The following is a 21,502-nucleotide window of genomic DNA, read 5'->3' as shown; positions in this document are numbered from 1 at the left end:
ATGGTGGGTTTGATTAATGTATATATTTTCACAGAACCTTGATGGGACATTATTTTGGACTGTAATGTTTCGCCTTTTGAGTTGCTGCTAAATCTCATACACACCCCTATTAAGAGTATAGACGTCACTCTGCCTACATTAACGGACAAGGCAAAGGAGGTAAATCTTTTGACTGGGCCTGCTTTACCTGTATTATTATGTTGGCTCTTGGTTTGTAGATGTGGTATACAAGTGTGGGGGTGGAGTGCACGTTTTAGTCTCCTTGTACTCCTGCAGGGCAGAAGTCAATTTGTCACAAAAGGCCTTTGAGATATTAAGGGCTTCAAGAGAATCTTGGAGGGATTTACCACACCAAAGTAACTGGCTAGACCATGCAGATCAACTGCCCCAACTGTTACTTGTTTATTTAATGAAGATTATAGGGAAGACAATACATTTTGGGCACAAAAACTCTGCATTTACAGAGCGGAGGTCTAGTGTCCTTAACAGATCAGATTATTCCTTGAAAAAGACCCGAAAAATTAAAACTTGAGCAAAAACACATCTTACACAGGATGCGCCATGGATCACGTTTTTGACTTTTTACATTCTTCACCAGGGAGCCCTGTTGGTACTGCCAGCAAATGAGGTTCTAAAAAGGGCAGTGGCTTGGCCATAAAGTGGCTTCTTACTTCCTTTTCCATTTTAAAAGTGGGTGGGGGCTCACCCCTACCCAGGATGACCAGACATTTTCTTTAGGAAAACCTGGTAGCAAGTCAATAATTAGAATTTGCATGTATTGCCGTTGGCCAATTATGTTATTACTGGAAATTATTTAACTTTCAGATTACAAACACAGTGGGTCTTGAGTTGTGACAAGGGAAAATGTCTACAGTTTATAGGTGACACAGAACTAGAGTGTTCACGTCAGGCTTGAGTAGTTAATCCTTGCTACTGTTCCCTCTTTACTAGTTATAATGACTAGTTACGATACGAGAATAATGGCTAGTTACGAGCAAGACAAGGACCTTTAACGCGGTCCCTGGGACATTATCACATGTACAGCCCGGGTAACTCGTTATAATGGTTAATGTCCGGGGGTGCTAAAAGGACTTTATTTCTTTGAAAGAACAGGTTGCAATGAGCATGCAACCAGTTCTTTCAAAGAAATAGTAATCCAACATGGCTGCCACAGAAATGGAAGCGAAGCGCTGAGCAGAGCCCATCTTCCATTTCCAGTGTGGGCCACGGATATGAAAGAAGCGGCACTGCAGCACTGGTCCTCTCGGGTCTAACCTTTTCAGGTAGGTGGCAGGGGAGTTGAAGGGTGGGGGAGAGACGCTGAGACGACAGTGGGGAGGGAGGAAAAAATGACAGGGAGGGCACTGTCCACTCCAAGGTTGCCTGAAAACAGACTTATAAAGTGAGGTTCAGCCTGATTGAATGAGGCACCCACCCAGGATTCTTGTATTATTGTAAGTACAGCACTGAATGTTCCAGAACGCAAAGAAACATTAGGTCTGGCTTAGCTACTTCCGCGCAACTTGAGAACATGTGAAAGCTGTTCAACCCACATCATCTTCACCAAAGACCCCAGCATAATTTAGAAATTAAAAAGTTACTTAGTTCACCACAAGCAAGGGAGGGGTGATATAAGATTGTGTGGTATTCAGGTAATGCAGCAGAAAGGGGGGCAAATAAATTATAAGTTACTCACTGTAGTGACTAACGTACTCTTAGTCCATAGTGCCCTTTCCTCCATACTGTAAGGGCGTCCCTTCCAAGGGACTGGAGACAGAACCTTTTTCACCAGAAAAAAACCTCCTTCCCTTTTAAATTTATAGTCACGCAGGGGTGCGGCCCAGGAAGCATGCGCTGCCCTGACACCACCCTCCGGCACCACACTTCAGTCCCCATTGATGCGTCGACAATAGATTTAACATTGCCGAATGACACCAGTATTAGGGGGGAGGTTGGTGGGACGTTTAGAGGAAAGGGGACTATGGACTAAGTACGTTAGTCACTACGGTAACTTATAATTACTCTTACGTCCCGTCCCTTTTCCGCCATACTGTATGGGCAATTACAACTGATTGTAGCCTTCCGGAGAACCGCCTGCCCGAAAGCCGCATCAGAGGGAGCTGGCATCCAAACAGTAATGCTTGCAGAAAGCTGAGGGAGAGGCCTAAGTGGCCACCCTGTTTATGAATTGCCAAGGGACGTGGCGCTGGAATGCGATGGCCATTGCCTTGGCCCCGACTGCGTGGGCATGGATGTTGGCCGGGAGCGGCTTGTGCTGGCCCTCATATGCTTCTTTCATATCAGAGACCATCCAGCAGGATATGGAGGCCTTAGAGGCCCGATAGCCTGGCCTCGGTCCCCCGAAAATGACAAACAGGGCGTCCGACTTGCGGAAGCCCTTGGTCCTGCCCAAGTAGAATTTTAGGGCACGCCTGACAGCAAGGCAGTGCAGCACTCTCTGTGCTTAGTCCTTGGGATCAGGAAAGAACGTAGGAAGGACTACTTCCTCGTTCAGGTGACAAGCAGATGGAACTTTGGCAGAAATGCCGGGTGCGTCCGCATGACTACCTGGTCCTTGTGAAAGGTGGTATATGGTTCAGAGGCGACCAGCGCCTGGATCTCGCTGACTCTGCGAGCCGAGGCAAGACCGACTAGTAAGGCTGTCTTGAAGGTGGCCAGCCTGATGTCCACGGACGCCATTGGCTGAAATGGTTTGTGCGCCAGGGCACCCAAGACTATGTTAAGGTCCCACACAGGGTGCGGTCTCTTGATGGGCGGGTAGAGCCTAGCGAGACCAGTCAGATGTTTGACTATAGGGTTGGAGGAGGAAAAATGCCTTCCTCCGAGTTCCTGTAAGCCTCAATGGCTGCAAGGTATGTGCAGCAGGTGTCCACCTGTACGCCAGAATGAGTGAGGTGCACCGAAAAGGAGAGCACGTCGTCCGAATTGCAGGCCAAGGGGTCAATTGCCTTGGAGTCTGCCGAATGGCAGAATATGGTCCATTTGATTTTCCACTGGGCCCTGGTGGCTTTGCTCCTGGCGCCCTGTATGATCTCCAGATTGGCCTGTGAGAGGCTAAGGTGCAGAAAGTACCTGCTCAGGTACAACGCTGTGAGGGCTAGTTTCCCTGGGGCAGGGTGGAACGATTCTGCACCCCCCCCCCCCCCGCTGCGCCAGAAAATGTGCCGGGCCCATCGGAAGGTGTTTAGGGGGCACCTCCGAGAGGCTGAGGAGCTCCAAAAACCATGACCTGGCCGGCCACCAAGGAGCCATAAAAATGATGAGGAGTCGGTGGGACTCCTTGATCTTGCAAATTACCCTGTGGATCAGACGAGAGGGCGGAAAGGTGTAGGCTTTCATGCCGGTCCAAAGGAGGTGAAATGCGTCGCCCAGAGAGCCGGGGTCCTGACCGTGCCAGGATGCAAACTGGGGACACATATTGTTGTGCCAGGTGGCAAAGAGATCCACCTGGGGGTGACACCACCTGTTGAAGATCTCCTGAATAACGGGTTTGTTTAGCTGGCACTCGTAAATGTCTGCTCCCAGCCTGCTGAGCCTGTCCGCCTATAGGTTGGATTCCCCCAGAAGGTGGACTGGCGAGAGGTAAATGTCGTTTTCTAGGGCCCATGCCCACATGCTGATCGCCAGTCTGCACAGAGGAGAGGATCTGGTGCCTCCCTGCTTGTTGACATAGTACATGCTAGTCGAGTTGTCTGTCTGGATGAGGACAACCTTGCCCTTGAGAAGTGATAGGAATGCTCTGAGCACTAGCCAGATGACGTTCAGCTCCAACCAATTGATGTGGTATTCCTGTTCCTGTCGAGTCCAGGTGCCGTGGACCGATAGATCGTCCAGGGTGGCTCCCCAGCCCTCGTGCAAGGAGTCTGTGGTGATGGTGGCCTGCGGAGAGGGCAGCTGAAAGGGCTTGCCCGTCCGTAGGTTGCAGTCCATGGACCACCAGGTTAGGTCCGGGTCGAGAGATGGAGGCACGTTGATGATCTCGGATTGCGAGCCACGCTCCTAATTCCACGAGGCCGCGAAGTGCAGCTGAATCCTTCTCATCCTTAGTCTTGTGTGCGGCATGGCTAACAGGACCGCCGCCTGTAGACCCAGGATATGTTGGTAGCACCATGCCGAGGTCACCTCTCTGCTGAGGAAGTGGGCGGTGGCCCTCTTGATGGCTGAGATTTTGTCCTCCGACGGAAAGACCCTCTCGGAGCACGTGTCGCAAATAAGTCCCAGGAATGTCAGAATCTGCGTAGGCTGCAGCTGGGACTTCTTGAGGTTGAGCGAGAAGCCCAGATTGTGCAGTGTGTTCATAAGGGCATGGGAAGAGTGGTGAACCGCTTCCGGAGTTGTAGCCCTGATGAGCCAGTTGAGGTATGGGTATATGTAGAGGCCCTGTGCTCTGAGGAGGGCTGCCCTGTGTTCATGAGTCTGGTAAAGACTCTGGGGGTCGAGTTCAGGCCAAATGGAAGGACTTTGTATTGAAAATGGTAGCCCATGATCCTGAACCGTAGGAGAGAATGATGGGGTTGCCAAATCGGGACGTGTAGGTATGCATCCTTCAGGTCCAGGGAGCACATCCAGTCTCCCTTGTCCAATGTCTGCGCTATAAAAGCTGGCATAACCATCTTGAACTTTTGCAGGGGTAAGGAGAGTTTGAGGGTGGAAAGGTCCAGCACAACTCTCAGGCCCGTCTGGTTCTTCTTCTGAATGGCAAAAAATCCTGGAGTGAAAGTCAAAGCCTCGCTGGGAGGCTGGAACTTCCTCCACTGCCTGGCTCTATACGAGCGAACGGATCTCTGCCAAAAGAGTTTCTGTCCCAACCTGTGGGAGAGGAGGGGATGAGAGGGGAGAGGAAGGCGGTACCCCTAGGATACTATGGAGGGGATCCAGTGGTCCGCGAAATTCTGGCACCAGAATTGTGCATGGAGAGCAAGCCTGCCCCCAACGGAGACACGTGGACGCGAAGGGGCGTGTCATGCCTTCTTTCCCCCGGAGGCTGACGCTGAGGAGGGGGTCTGGAAAAAGCCCTTACTCTCCCCCCCTTTTGTTGTTTGCGCCGGTTCTGAGACGGCGAGCGGTCCGGCTGCCTGAATCTACGTTCCTGGAAGCCATGGAACCCTGCCCGAGCGCTGGTGAGATTGGGTTTATGCTTTGGGCATGGTCTTTGTAAGAATGGACAAGACTTGCAGTTTGTGAGCTGTTCTTTTTGTCCAGCTCTTCATCTGTAGATGAGTGGAAGAGGTACCCATCCTCGAATGGAAGATCTAGGATGCGCTCCTGGACATCCGGGTTGATTTCGTTGCCTGGAGCCAGGCTGTCCTCATGTCTGTGGCAATGCTGATGGCACGGCCTGAGGTATCGATATGAGCCACTGTGGATTCCACAAGGTCATGCGCCACAAGCTTGGCTTCAGCTAACCCTAAAGCGTGATTGCCACTGGGTGGGTAGTTCCAGGAGGAAGTCTGCAATTTCCCGCCATAACCTCGGGTTGGCGGCAGCCAGCATGGCATCTGCGTTGGCCTGACGGAGGTACAAGGACGCGTTGGAATAGATTTTCTTGTCGTACGCCTCCAAGACCGTCTCCTCCTTGCCTAGCAGCGCCACAGAGGCGGCGGCTGAGGACTACTGAGACTTGGAGTATCGCGATTCCACAGCAATCACCGAGGAGTGCGGCTGAGGATGGGTCAAGAGCAAGAGTGTATCCCCCTCCATCTGCCTGTACTTGGCGTCCAGGCGTCGATTGACTGGCTGGGCAGAGTAGGGCTCGAGCCAACCCTTCATGGCCAGGGAGACTACATCGGTTTGCAGTGGAATTCCCTGTGTTGGCAGAGGGGCATCACGTGAGGACTTCTGCCAGAACCCCCTATGCCGGCTGTTCGACCTCGGGTTGGGGGAGGCCCAGGTACTCCACCAAGCCAGCAAGACGTTCATGGAAGGCCCTAGCTGAGGATGGCGTGTCCAGGTCCTCCTCGTCCGTATCCTGCGAATCTGGAGGATCCTGTGGAGGAGAAGTAGATGGCACCCGAGGCTGGGGTGCAGGGGCCGGAGGTTGCAGAGTTGGCTGTGGAGCCAGAGGAGGCAGCTGCACCGGGGCCTGGGGCCCCAATGGAGGCATCTGTGGTGCCGTTTGCATGGAGGGAAGACTTCCCCCGATGGCATCTTTCAGGATACCCCCGAATGAGGAGACCTCATGATGCCGAGAAATTCTTGGAGAGCACCACCTGACTTGCCAAAGAGGTGGCAGGGGGTACCGACTTGGTAGCAGGGGGCTGCTGGAGCCGCTGCATACCGTGTCCATATGGACGCAAAGTTAAGCTGCCTTGCGCAAATGAAGGGTAGACTGTAGGGCACGTACCTGGTTGAGGCCAGTCCCACCTTGACACTCGTTCTTTGCCGAATTCCTGGAATGGCGTCGGACGGGTGCCTCTTTCTGGCGCAGCGGCCATTTTGTCGAGCTGCCTGCCACGTGCCTGCAATGTGTTGCTCAGCCCGCTGGGCCCGGCCTCGTCCAAGACTTTTGCTTGTGGATCCGGAGGCCTACCCTGCTCCTCAGGCCTCGGCCCGGTAGGTGTGACACCCTCCACTCGGGGGCTGGTAGAGCTGTGTTTAGGCGCCCCCTCGGAGGTATTGCCGGTGTTAGGGCATAGCCCCTCAGCCATGGTGCCGGTAAAAGGGTAGAGCCCCTCAGGTGTAGCCCCGGTACAAGAACCTTCCGGTCCCTCAACACTGCGCCCGGGAGGATCTGAGGATCCCTCGACCCGAAGACCGGTAGCTGCAGCAGCCTGCCTCGGTGCACGTGCCGGTTTAAGGACCTGCCCGGTCTCTCCCATGCAGGAGAGTTGCTGGGAAGTCTCCCTTGCGAGGTGCGCTGGAACATTTTGGCCCTACCTGCCTGGTTCGATGCTTCACAAAGTTCTTGAGATCCTCTGTAGGCAACCTCTGGAAGAGTTCCCTCCACCTGGCTAGTCTGTTCAGTGCCTTCGATAACAGCGAGTCACACGCCGAACATGATTGCCAACCGTGGTCTGGGCCAAGTCAACATAGGGAGAGGGCATGGGGGGTCTGAAGTTGGGACGAGCCTGTTGCAGGATGGACACCTGCTGAACCCTGTAGAGCGTGACGCCTGAGGACCGAGTACTTTAATGATAGATAAGACAAAAAAGACAAAAGAAGTATCTGCGTGTGGAATGACATAGCCCTAGCCAAACCCAGGAGTGCTGGTGAATTCGGTCCGTTCCCCCTCGATGCAGAGTTATCCAAGAACGAAATGTCAATGTCCCGCGGAGTCTAAACAAAAGGTAAAGTCCTCGGAAAAAAAAGGGACTCTGGTATTGTTTTTTGCATGGGTTTCTGCAATTACGGGACAAAAGGGTGAACCATAATTAAGACTGAAGCATGGCTGGCTGGTTAATGGTGGTTAGTAGACCATTGTTCACATGTAGCCTAGACAACTTTTCCAGCCCCACCTTCAAGGTGGTCCCAAGTCTTACATTTTGAAAACAGAAGGAATCGGATGTAAAGGATAGCATGCTTCAAAGCTATATCCTACTATACCACCAACTCTGCTGCTGTAGGATTGTCAGAAGCAAAGTCATCAAACTACCAAATCAAGAGCTGCAGAATATTTTTTTTACAGGACCTACAAAGAACCTCAGAGTAATTGAGATTCACAGTTCGATGCCCCAGCCCCTCTGGTCCCCCGTAATGTCGCTGCGTAAACCCCAGCCCCCTCTGGTCTCCCGGGATGGTGCTGTGTACCCCCAGCCCCTTCTGGTCCCCCGTAATGTCACTGTGTGGCCCAAACCTCTGGTCCCTGTGATGTCGCTGTGTGCCCCCAAACCCTCTGGTCGCTCATGTAGCTGTGAGCTCCCAACCCCCTCTGGTTCCTCGTGATCTCGCTATGTGCCTCACTGCTCTGGTCCCCATATTGCTGTGTACCCCAGTCCGCGATGATCTCGCTGTGTCCCCCATCTCCCTCTGGTCCCCGTAATGACTGTATACCACCAGCCCCTCTGGCTCCCGTGTCATCGCTGTGTTCCCCAGTCCTCTGGTTCCCCTCAATGTTGCTGTATGCCCCCAGCCCTCTAGTCCCCGTAATGTTGCTGTGTGCCCCCTGTTCTTGCCTCTTTTGACCTCCACTGCCCTGCTTTCCCTGAGCTCTCTCCCCCCCCCCCCCTCTACCATTTCCCGTCCCATTCATTCCAGGATTTGCCTCGTGTCACGAAGGGTTCACCATCAATAGCCTTTTGCATCGCTTGGATTGATCTTCTGGACACATTGACTCATGGTTCTTCACCCCTCTAATGTCATGCTGGACCTCCCCTGTATCATGCTCTGCCCATCGTCACTGTGAATCTTCGCCTACATTTCTACTCCCTTACAACACTCCACTGACCTCTACAACTGCATTTGCCCTCCCCCTCTGCTTCTCTGCTACTCTGCGCCTTCCACTGTTTTATTCTCTGTTCTCTTCCCCCCCTCCTTTCTTCACTTGCTCTACCTGAACAGTACCCTTGACCTAGTGTGATGGTTTGTTCGTTTCCTCCCCCCCTTGCGGTCACGCCCCCCCCAGCACTACATGGGGTGTCGTGGGGGCTGGTGTGGTGGTCGCTTGTTTTGTTTCTCTACTTCCTTTCTCCTCCCCTCTCCCTCACCTCGTGTGATTCTCCAGAGATGTCGTGAAGCCTAGAGCAGTGGTGGTCTGTCTGTTCCAGTTTCCCTCCTGTCTGTGTCTTAGCACTTGCACAGTATGGGGTGTCGCTAGGCTGTGTGCGATGGTTGATCTTTGCATTGTTGCTGTGCATGGCCTGTGGGAATTTTTTTTTTTCCCCCTTGTTCCCTACCCTGTCGCCTGCCGCGTTTATGCACATTGTGTGTGGGCGCTGTGTGGATGGACTACCATGTAACACTATGCTTACTCTCTACTCTACACCATCACACAATTAGAGTGCAGCTATACCCCTCGATCAATTCGGCCTACCTTTTCACATACGAACACTATCCCACTAACACCTCAACATTCTAATAAAACGCAGCTATATCCCACGACAAGCCAGCCTAGCTGCACACAAGCGCCTCACAGGCCTAACGAAGCCAGAACCCAGTCTTGGTGTCCACCCGCCAGACTGCACACATTGAACCGATAAATCACAGAATTATTTTTGTACTTGGGGGGGCTCTGAAACCCCCTCTTGCCCTATGTTTAAAACCCCACCCCCAAACCCTTCTCCACCCGTTTTAACACCTTACCTCACACCCCCATATATATATTTTGTTTAATTCTTTGTTTTTTTGATAAACATATTTCGGTAAAAATGCTTAATTTAAAGGTTTTTCAGTAAAATCACTGGATACTCTGCACCCCATACCCAGGCTGAACTCTTTTGCCGTACCAGCCTCTTGTAACAAAGAGAAGCAGTTGAAGATGGGCATAGCATTGCTGAGGGATCCCCAGAGTGTGGCTGAAGGTGCTCAGGACACAGATGTGGGCATGAAAAGCATTGGTGAAGTGGCACATGGACGAAGAGGCATGGTGAGGGAAGCACAAGGTGGGCACATACCAGCCACTGCCAACTGAGACGCCAGGGCAGCGATTACTGAGCACAGCAGTGTGTCAATAAATGCAGGTTATTCGGGCCACACCTGAAACAATGTTCAAGAAGGATTCACTCAGTGTACGACTACAGCCTTATTCTATGGTGGTTTCCTTGAGATTTAGCCAGGTACCTATAGCACAAGTGTACATGTGGCCCAGTGGTCTTGCAGCAAATAAGACAGTGGAGTTGGTAGGACCAGGGTAAATTAGGAGATGATCGGTCTTGTGAGGAGAAAGGTAGAACCAGAAAAAAAGACACTGCTGTGGCAGGGGGAGGAATGCCATTTGATGGCTGTCCAGGGTAGAATTCCTGGCTTTATTCACAAATGCAGCCTTTGAAAGTCATTTTATTTTCCCACACATTTCTTTTACATTTCCACAAAACAGGGCAACGTTATAAATTGTTTGCAATCAAACGCAACATGCATATTTTTAATCCCTCTGTATTGTATAAGCTGATCACCAGTCCTGTAAAGGAAGACAGACAACTCAGGGCTCAATTCGATTTTTCATTTTCCTATGAACTGTTCTGCTTTTCATGCCAAATTGGAGTTTTTATCCGTTTAACAAAAGACTGCTTATTTCTGCTGAGTTTTCCCATGCATTTTTGTATAAAAGTGGTAACATTAGCCTCTACGCGGATGTTCCCTGCATTGATTTATATAGTACATGCAGTCTCCCCCGCATAGACCTCTTCCGCAAGCTGCAGCTGGCTTTTGCATGTCTGCTTGCAAGCTCTGTATTGTCCTCTGTCCCGACATGCAGTTCTAGAATGCACTTCACTTGCTCCTGAGCTTCCATAGTCCTACACAAAGCCAATGGCAGTACGTAATGCCTAGCAGCAAAGCAGACTTTCTGCCTTCCCACAAAATTAGTGACAGGCCATTTAAATCCTCAGCCACTGCCATACTAGCGTTAATTAGCACAGCTTACCCACAGGGAAACCATAATTAGAGTTGAAAAAGCTCTAAAAGAAGGAGGAGGAGCAACATCTGAAAGGGAACCATCAGGAATTGGGAATAACCCAATCACATACTGAGAGGAGAGAGAGTTAGGAATAACCAATCACAATCTTTGACATATCACATTCATTTAGAGTACTATAAAAAAAAAGTCAGGGCTATGCAGTAGCAGTCACATAATGGGAAAAAAAGAGGTACAAGGCGGAGAGCAGAAGTAATGAAGAGGAGAGTATGATCCTTAAAGCTACTATTGAGAAGGCCTCTGATTAGACCCTTTAGCTGTGTATGTCAGCGGCTGTCAAAGGGTTTAAGCAAGACCTGGAAAAAAGAAAAAAAAATGGAAGCTCCACAACTGGCCGAGGAGTGCAAACTGGGCAGAGAGAATATCTTGTTGCTGCTGATTGGCCCAGCAGAGAATACCTTGGATGGAAATCAATACCATCATAATCAAAACAACAACAAACGCAAAGCAAGGGGGAGGACATCCTTGCTGGTAGATCTGCAGGAATAAAGATCGGTGCTATGTCCCTGGGACTAAGACTGCCAAGAAGAGTGCGGGGCAATAGAAACCTGAACAGAGATTAAGAAGCTTTATTTAGGGAAATCTGGGGAGCATCAACATTCCCATAGTTAGGACGTGAATCTGAGGGGACCGCCGCCCTGCCAACTTTACCTGCATTTCACTTATTACTTCCAGTGTACACCCTGCCCCTGGACCTGTAGGTAGTTATCACGTCCACCCTGACAAAGTTAATAACAGGGTTGGATTGGCCGAAATCGTCCCTCGGGAGTGGGGGCTGGTTTTTGGCCATGTCTGGGCTGGTTTGGACAAAAAAGATAATAATTGAACAAAGTATATATATTTTTGAGAGAAGAAAAATACCTGCAACGGCATAACTCATCAAAGCAAGGTAACAAATGTTACCTTGCTTTGATGATTTATTTGCATGCAAGATGTGTGCATCATAAATTATGATGCAAGCATCAATCACATGCAGCTGCAGCATGCAAAGTTGAGGGGCCGGGGCTGCTGCCGGCTGTCACTGTGCCGCCACTCCAGCGGGCACGGTGCCCCTGGAGTTGCTGTGCTGTTGTATTAGTAATAAATATGTATTAGTGATAAACCAATTTTAGAGTAGAATAAGCATCCTTTTCGGACTATGTATTTTGCCTTTCGCAAGTTGCAGTTATAGTAGGTTTTTTTTCTGCCGTTGTCTGTTACGATCATCACATGACATTCCATCTCAGTGTCCTCAGTCACTTGACAAAATCCTTGTGCCTAAAAGCTTGTGTACAGTGTAGTGTACAAATATTTGACCATATCACATCAAGTGGCCATTGACTTCATTGTGCCTTAATGAATGCTTTGTTGTAATGTGTCTATCTTTCCCATCTCACCGGCATGCTGTTCAGGATGTTTGTTTGCATGTATGAGGTAACGAGTGCTCAGAATATGGGATGTCGTGTGAGTGCGGCGATTTCCCTATTTTGCCAACCTCTGAAACCTGAAAATAGATGCATGCAGACTTGACATGCGGCCAACTTTGCACCAGACCCGCAGATGAACTCAACTGTCCTGCTTTTAAATCTCAGTTACCTGTTTAATGGTATCCACTACAGAATAATTGCTAGTTTTACTATAGCCGATATGATAGCTCAGTAGGTTGAGTGCTCGCTGCTGCAACGTGTGTGTGATCTGCAGGTTTGAATCCCAGCAAGGCCATCTCAGCCTTTCATCCTTAGGTCGATAAAGGAGTACCGACACAGGTTGGGTGATATTGTATGCATATTTGTGTTATAAAAAAGAGCTTAAGCGTAAGTGCTATACAATAACATCATTTGGCCTTGGACGTCTGCTTGCATTCACAGTAATTTGACAATATGGATCTATACACACAGATATTAATGATACATATGGTGATCCATTCTTGTATGAAATACATATCACGTTAGTGAAATCATAACCATATGTTTCACAGTGTACTTAGGGACAATGCAATTTGATGCCATTTCCTGTTTTGTCAAGGGGTGAAAGGTCACGTTTCATCTGGGTTGGGGTCAAATGACATCACTTCTGCTGATGTCAGAGGTCAAGGGTCGTGAGGCAAGGAGTGGACCACTTTTTTGAGGCGAGGTGTGGGCCACATTTTGTGTGTGTGTCCGGGCCTATTTGTTGTCCCAGTCCGACCCTGGTTAATAACATGGGTTTAACTTTTACTTCGGACTCGTGCTTGGACTGCTCATTTCCGCCATAATTTCCAGTATTTATAACACGGCAGCATGTGCACACACTGCCTCTTTTTCGCACACAGTTGGTTATATTAAAGTTTTTTTTCCCCATCCATCCGCTCCGTCATGGAAAAACGTGTGGTCGATGTGAAAAGGGCTTTCACTTTCACTAGCTGAAAAATCAGGCTTTAAAAAGGAGCAATCTGCAGCACCTGTACACATTGCATTGTACATTTTTGCATAACTTTTCTTGCTTTGGTCCAGAAAGTGGCTTGTGGGCTATGGGCCATTTCAACCAGCGGTTGAGGTCAGAGCAAAAGTGATCCCAGTCGGATGACAGCATGGCTCGTCTCGGTTTTTATCAACCGATATTTTTTGAAGGCTGATAAAAAAAACGTACGTCTGTGTATCTCCCACAGGTTCTGTAGGGTAAACTCCCTGTAACAATGGAATAGCAGCGTCCATCAAGACTTGAGGATCTGACGTCACAAATGGCTTGCCCTACAGCCTCGTTACCAAGGACATACGCATCGGTGGATGTTAACACGATATCACTCGGTTACAGAAGGTGCGTTCAATGTGTAAATAGTGAGCGTCTTTCAGTGGCCTCACCTTTTTGCGAGGCCAGCACTGGAAACGTTTGCACGATCTTCAAAGCAGTAAACATAAAAGCATAACAATGCATTCTCACCTCATTCCACTGGGGGTTGAGTTCACTGTCGATGGACTTGGTTTTCTTTTTTTCACCTACGAGAGAAGAAGTTACAAGTTTTACCTTCAACAAAAAGGAAATGTCAACCGTTGTGAGCACACGACCATCGCGCGTACACGTGACCCAAGCGCTACCACCATGCATCCCAACGCATCGGTCAGCATGCTGCACAACAAGCCTCGCATTTGCAGCTGGCGATGAAACGCCTCCAAAACACACGTGCACATATTTAAACACGTTAACCAATCACCCCTGGGTGTATGTCTCGCCGTGGTTCGCCCTATGATACACATTAATATTGTATAGCCGTGGGCGATCTCTAAATAAACTAATTCAATAACATCACGTGATTATTGCAACAGCATTGGGTGATGGCAGTAAGCTCTGCGGGCAGGCATAGACCAGAGAGCATAAGATCAGTCAAGCTTTCCAGATCATGTGAACAGCAACACCTCCAGTTACTTTTAGAATTCAAGAAAGGTGTGCTAAACTCCAACAGACTGGAGGTGTGGTGCGGTAAGTCTATGCGAGATGGCAAACGGAACTGGCTCAAAGTAACTGATATATATTTTTAATAAACAGCACTTCATGCTGGATTCCTACCACTTCTAAGCCCTGTAATAGGGCTATTCCTACACATTTAAGGGTAATCAACTTACCCCAACTCAGGCTACATCGGTGTTGCCAGATTTCAAATTTGCGAAGTGCTGGTATTCCCCAGGTCTGAGGCAAACGGCCCACACTGGGCATAACGCTTGCCCATAGTCAGCCCTCTTACGGCCAGGGATGCTCCAAAAGAGCAACCCTCTATGTAGGCTTCTAACCAACTTCAAGCGTTGAATCCCCATCTCATTCTGAGGAACGGAACATGTCTCAATCGCCAGATAATTTAATCCTCCAACCCCCCGCTCTACTACTATTGGTCACATATGTCAGCGTCAGTCATGAAGCCATATGACCAACAACACCACACAGCTGATTGTAAAGCTGCAAAGAACTTACTTTAAAAAAGGGCCTAAAAAATTGAACAGACATTAATGTAAATGACTTGGTCACAAGGGCCACCTCACAGGGTGGTCCCTTGGCCTGCAAGAAGGGCAAGTCAGTGGCTCACGACCTTGGGTGTGGCATTGCTTAGACCAAAAAGAAAGACAAAAACATGAATGGTTCATATTACATTCAACTCCAGTGTGCAATATTTACCCTTCTTTTGTTTCAAAGGGTTCTGTAGTAGCTTGAGTCGCTGCCAAGTCCACCCCATCACGACTGAGAATAAAAGACCCATTGACTGGTTGATTCAAAGCACTGTGCGGGCTCCAAGCTATCCGCGATTCCCACAGATTAACATCTTCAGATTGCATGCAGGCTGTACACAAGACTGACCCTTTCTCCTTTACCCGACAGTCCTTCCTCATCTCAGTTAGTCTTTCTTATAAATTAATCACACAATTTTGCAATGTTACTAGTTCTGCATCAAATTATCCGCAGACAATCTTATTACACAAATGCTGCTTCCGAAAATATTCTAACCGAAAGCACTACCGAGGGATCCTATCCATATACTCATAACCAGATCATGTATTTACATCTAAGATAGTGGTGCCGTTAAAAATCCTTCCGATGGGTGCCTGGATTCTAGCCAGCTTCATTTGATCTGGCATTGTATTTTAATGCAGACGGGAGTGCCTGGCTTCTAGCCGTCTTCAGTTGATCTGGCATTGTGTTTTAATGCAGACGGGAGTGCCTGGCTTCTAGCCGGCTTCAGTTGATCTGGCATTGTGTTTTAATGCAGACGGGAGTGCCTGGCTTCTAGCCGGCTTCAGTTGATCTGGCATTGTATTTTAATGCAGACGGGAGTGCCTGGCTTCTAGCCGGCTTCAGTTGATCTGGCATTGTATTTTAATGCAGACGGGAGTGCCTGGCTTCTAGCCGGCTTCAGTTGATCTGGCATTGTGTTTTAATGCAGACGGGAGTGCCTGGCTTCTAGCCGGCTTCAGTTGATCTGGCATTGTGTTTTAATGCAGACGGGAGTGCCTGGCTTCTAGCCGGCTTCAGTTGATCTGGCATTGTGTTTTAATGCAGACGGGAGTGCCTGGCTTCTAGCCGGCTTCAGTTGATCTTGCATTAAAATGATGGGAGTTGCACACACTTTGTTGATGATGATCATGTGAATCCAAGAACGTAACTAGAGTCTGTTTTGTATGACCTTTTGGCCTAGTTATTGCTTTCCTTTAAATATTCACACAACACACTATCTACACTTTACAGTGGGAGTCCATCTCACGCAAGGCGGCGACACAGAAAAAGATTTATTTAGGTCATGTGCAAACCAGTAGCTCATTTATAAAAGCACATCTCGCAATAAGCCCTTGGTCTGCAACCAATCAATGTCAGACGTTTTGGCATCCCCAAACGAGAAGCAGACACCTGAGTAGCTGGATGGTGGAGATCAGTTCAACCAATCCAGGGGCACTAGAAACCAGATCCCAAAATCATGTGCACAGAGCTGGAATTGCTATTTATTTTTAATTAACTTACAAACGAGGGGTAAACCTCGGAAGATCCTCTTTCACAAACTAAACCAATGCTTGAGAATTAAATGACTATGGTGTATAATTTCTGTTCGGTCAGTGCTTGGCCTCTTGTTGGGATTGAAATTAGTTTATCCCACCCCCTTAAGCACCTTCAGGTGAGGTGAATCCACTATGAAACTTGATGCAGAGGTAACCTAGCGCAAACAGATGCATGGCATTAGGAGACACATGGAAATGAATGACATTTTATAGTTATGGCAAAAGCACAGGCTTCATCGCGCTGTGCCAGCCGAGCTCCATGGAAAGATTTCACTAGACCCAACATCATTAAGCAGAAAGACAGAATGAATCTGCACCGCCAGTTCTCACGGAAGTCCACTTCCCCCATATCTCGTCACTGTGGCAAACAGCATCTTTCAGAGGAATGCACCCTGCAAGAGCGTGAGACAACACCAGGCTCTCTGCAGTGCCCATTCATCACCACTAAGCTACCGGTCTGCCTCTAACCCCCCCACCCACCCAGCCAGCCAGCCAGCCAGCCAGCCAGCCAGCCCAAAGCCAACCCCACACCACCGACCCGACCCCCACACCCTTGCATTCCATGATAAGGAAGCAACCCCTTTCCTAGCACAAATCAAGTGACCATAAAAGATCTAAGCATGCACGACTGTTTGACCCCCCCAGCATGAATACATCCTTTGTAATATGAGACATCAATTATCGATCAAAACCCGGGTGGAGACCTTGGGTGCGAGAGGATCCCAGAATGTGTGGGTCAGTGTGGCTATTTCATCCCCCCTTCACCCTGGAACCAATCCCGAGCCGCCCAGGTGCATGCCACAGTGATGTAGTAGTAGGCTTAGTGTGCAAGATTAGATGCAACACTATTTCATGAGCGACCTGACCTTCACTAGACAACAAGATGGGCCCAGCGGACCCACGTGGAGCCTGATCAACGGCGGAAGAACCAACCAATTGTAGCCTGGCATCCCATACAGAGCAGGATTATGTATACTGTCCTCCCAATGAAATGTGCTGATTTAGACCCTACATGTGATGTCATCTGGGACAATGTGGTCCCGCAAAAGGCACAGTCATGCATTCTGGAGTGGGAACTTTCTGGAGCAGCAGAGTCCTTTGCTGATATTTTGTGCAATTAAACCTTATTATCCGTGCAAGCTATCTCCTGGCTTATTTCCCTAGAGGGTTGTATCCACTCTGGAGTCTGTGTTAACAGGGACTTGCCTTCACTCTTTATAGTCTATTCAGTCCAATGTTCTCAGTGAGGAGTTTCAACAAGTCCGTCCTCGCAGACACCCTTCCACATTAGTACTCTTAACTTTAATTTGGTATCCTTGAATGGATGTTCACGCCGAGCTGGTGACTGCTTCATAGAGCTAAAAGTATACACAGTTTTCAAACAATGTTAAAGCCAACTAGTGACTATTTAAAAAAATAATAATCATCTTGATTAAAGTTTTCCTGGTGGGCTGTGGGGCAATGGCAGTTTAGGAGTGCTTATTTTTTAATTTTTAACAATGGTTTGCTAGTGAAGTGAAACATTACAAGTGTCAATCCGGGAAATTCATTGCAAAAGAAGAAAGGCAAACCATCGCTTTTTAGTAGTTTTACTATCTTGCTGCAATAGATCAATAGATGCACCTAATGTATAATCAGGAAAGCAAAGGGGAGCAAAGCCTGAAGGTGCACAAATACACCACCAGGCGACGTCAAGGGAAGTGTTTTTCATTCCTCCCAACAGAAGGCTCAACAACCTGGCAGGACTCTGAAGATAATCATATAAGGAGATGGTTGTGTAAGAATAATTTCACCCATTTTATTTTCAAGTTCCATCTGTGAGAAATCCTGAAGGATGCAACCATCAGGACTACCAGGTTCCCTTCGTCAGAGTTAAATCTCATCTCCAACATCAATGGATAGTCGCCAGAGGTAGTGTGAACAGTACTGCCGGCAATGCACATGAAATCTTGAATTCATGCACTGGTTAGAACTATTTTTAGGTGTGCAAATAAAAGTAGAATTAGTGGTTGATTTTTAAGAAAGCGAATAGAATCCTGGTTTGCGCAAGAAAAAAAAATATGAACCGTATTGATTGTTCTGATAGAAAGCGCAATTCCCTGATGGTGACCCTTTCGTCCAAATCTAGAAAAATAACCAATCCTTGGACACAAGGGATTTCCTGGACTAGACATCTGGTAGTCTTTCTCCTAACCCGAGTGGTCCCATCTTGCACAGAGAACACAGTTTTCTTGCTGCCGAATGTGTTGTATGTGCAGAGTATTTCCTTTTCACCTCAGTAGGGCCAGTGTAGAACTTTATGCTGGCTTTTAGGGAACACGTTTCTCCAAAATGGCTTGCAACAATTTAGGAATATGTTCATACCCAATATCTTGCAGGTATTTCAAACAACCTTGTACACCTTTCGAATGGAACAACTCTGTTGCCAAGGGCATGCGACTCGCAAAGGGAATGCTTCCAGATTGGACTGATCTCGCTTGCTCTCCCCTCCTTTAGGGCACGGGAACTTTGTTGGTCTTACTTCTCTTGAATAGCATGGCTTGCCAACGACCTGCGCTAGCTTTTGGAGACTTAGGGCCTCAGTTGGGCGGTGCAGGTAAAATGTGGTGGTATTACTGTATAGTGCTGCATTACCGCACCAACCAACTATAACATTGGCCTAAAGTGAGCTGCAGGTAAATTCGCCAGCTTGCTGCCAAATTCCGGTGGAATTGCCATGGCAGAATTACCGCTGCTGTAATTCCGCCAAATAGCCACCAGTGAGACCTATGGACTCAAACACATTTGGGACTTATGCTGTCACCGCCACTTGTAACCTGGCGGTAATGCCGCCAGATCAAGTGGCAGCAACAGTAATACAGTTTGGTGGTATCTCTGTGATAACGCAGAGAAATCACCAAACTTATGATAGGGACCTTAGTATTTGCCTGGCAAACGCACTAACGAGTAGAAGATGTATTGGCCAGCGCAGGTTGAACAATTGTGAACATTGGTTTTAACTTTACTCTCAGACGATCACATGTTTGATCAAAGCAACCTTAACTGTACTTTGCCTCAGATCTGGAGATCACTAAAGGAGACAAGCCCTACTCCTGTGGTGTTTCAAACAATTAGACGTGCATGCGACTAAGGTGGTAATGCGTTATTTTTCTACATACGTTCTTCGAAGCAATTTTCTATGAAGAAATTACTTGGAAAATATTAATCGAAATATACAGGGAGGAAAGGGGTTAAAATGAGGGTGGGAGTTGGGGTAATAGTATAGGGAAGGAGGAGATCCGGGAGCAAAACAAACAAAAAAATGAGTTTTTTTCAAAGTAATTTCTTTGAAGAAAATTAGGTAAAAAAAATGGGTGTCGCAAACTGACATGGAACAGACTAAGCCATTTCCATTAGACATTCTTTCGGTGGAAGAGCGTAGCTCTGAATGAATTTAGATAGTTGCTGTGTCCAAGGGATGGACGTATAGAATAGCCACTAGCCAAACAGAGGCAGAGATAAATCTAGTCTAATGTAGACCTTCACTTTTGCCCCATGGATTTTATTTAGACAAAAAATGGGCAGGGTGACTGGATAACAAAAAGGGGATGGGCGGAGAAGTGAGGCGAGACTCCTTTCAATATACTGAATGCAAATACTAGCAACTTAGAACTTTACAAATATTAGAGTTTTAATTAAGAAATGCACAACTGTTCAAGGCAAATGAAAGGGCACAATGTTGATCAGTGGAGCTCCAGGATGAGTCACACATATAGGCCATCAACATCACCGACGCACATACCAACATCACCGACTAGCAGGCATCGAAAACAAAACCATCATGAAATTAGTGTACGGTTGCTTGTATTTTTAATCTGCACATTGTGAGACAGACATGGCATCAGCAGTTTCACACAAGAGATCCAGTTTGAAAACCTTTATTTATGCTTCAGGATGGGAGTAACGTCTAACTTGCCCTTCCTTGTCAGTACACTAGATTTAGTTGGGCTTTAGTTGCTCTGGCCCTTTAAGTGTTCCTTTCTTGTATACAGCCTTTTGTCAGCTCTCACTGCGTTACTTGATTGCCAGCGCCACTTCGCTTGCACTTCGGAACTCACACAGCTACCCTTGGGATGTCCATTTCCTTCTTCCAGTACACCAAATCTTACAACGTAATCTTCCTTGCGCAATTTGTATAACACACAGTTCTATTAGTTTGTCTTGCTGCATACAGTCCTTTCCCTTAACGTGCCTTTATTTAGATCCTTTGTGTTCCTTCTTTCCCAGTCGGCATTATCCGATGGTCTCACAGTTGTGAAGGATTACAATAATGGCTTTGCTTTCATTCCGCTCTCATTCGCTATATAGTGTTTATATGCGCGTATCACATTGCGAGTCTGTGTGATTCACCAGCCGTGATTTTGTTTGCATTTTCTGGCTATCAGCTTCCAGAGTACCGCAGCGGAGGTCAGGGTCTAGCCATCTGCCATTCAGACACTCCTGACCACGGCAAGAAAATGAGTATGCCTGGCTTACATAAGGGCAGGATGGCCCTCTCCACAGCCTTTCCATCTCACCACAATGGCTCCTTGGAGCCACAGCTCCCTCGCCTCTTCACCCCAGAGCCCCTGCTCTGCCAAGGGGTAGTATGTCAGTTCATCAGTCTCCTCCAGCTTAGGTATCACCGTTGAGGTTTTCCTCAAACACTTCTGCGGTTCCCTTCCGCACCTCAGAGTTCCACTTTCAGGCTTGGTTTCAGGAAAAGGAGGTTACCATGTCTCGCTGCTCGGCACTCCATCGCCAATTCCCAAAGACCCTCCACCACAAGGTGACTCTGTTGCTTGTCCACCACCAGGGTCGGGATCCAAAAGCGATGGCCCTTGCCTGGCCATCTGAGCGGAGGAGGCACGGGAGTACCGTCACGTTTCTCACAACATAAGAAAATATTAACACCACTTCTCACGCCACGCTTCTTTAGGCCATCTAAGTCGGAACTGAAGATTTCTCTTAAAGGGTCTATGTAAATTCATCAATCACAAGTCACAAATCGCCTCACCCATTCTCCTGTTTCCTGACAGACTGAATGTGCTTTAAGAAACCGCTCAGAAATGCAAATAGCAAGGTGAGGAGTAGAGGGCTGGTGCCCACCACACGGCCATTATACCCACTTGACCCCAACATCCAGGGGGTCTTTTCCTCCACCAGTAACTATAGGGAAAGAGCGGTTCCATGGGCAGCAGCTGTGAGCACTCAGAAGTATAAATGCTGAGATCATGAGCAGAGTGCCACATCTCCACCAAAATGTGACTGCAAACCACTGTAAAAGAAGCAGCCCCACAAAACCTGCCACAAAAAGCCACCTTCAGGAATCTACAGCCACCACATTACTGAGTGCTCAAATCAGGGTTGGTGCAATGATGTACAAAAGCATAAGCAAAAGTGA

At 48.1% G+C, this 21,502-nt stretch overlaps 1 protein-coding gene across 1 annotated transcript in view; it reads right to left on the bottom strand.

Moving 5' to 3' along the window:
- The window catches only part of MYOF (myoferlin), a 1,388,224-nt gene that overhangs the window by 1,230,740 nt on the left and 135,982 nt on the right, over nt 1–21,502 (bottom strand). Inside the window, exon 2 of the mRNA XM_069611360.1 lies at nt 13,487–13,542. Coding sequence (XP_069467461.1) covers nt 13,487–13,542 — 56 coding nt within the window. The remainder of the gene's footprint in view (nt 1–13,486; nt 13,543–21,502) is intronic.

The sequence above is a fragment of the Ambystoma mexicanum genome, chromosome 8 (assembly GCF_040938575.1).
Source record: "Ambystoma mexicanum isolate Mex_15411 chromosome 8, UKY_AmexF1_1, whole genome shotgun sequence".
Lineage (NCBI taxonomy): Eukaryota > Metazoa > Chordata > Amphibia > Caudata > Ambystomatidae > Ambystoma > Ambystoma mexicanum.
This window is presented reverse-complemented; position numbering and strand designations above follow the sequence as displayed.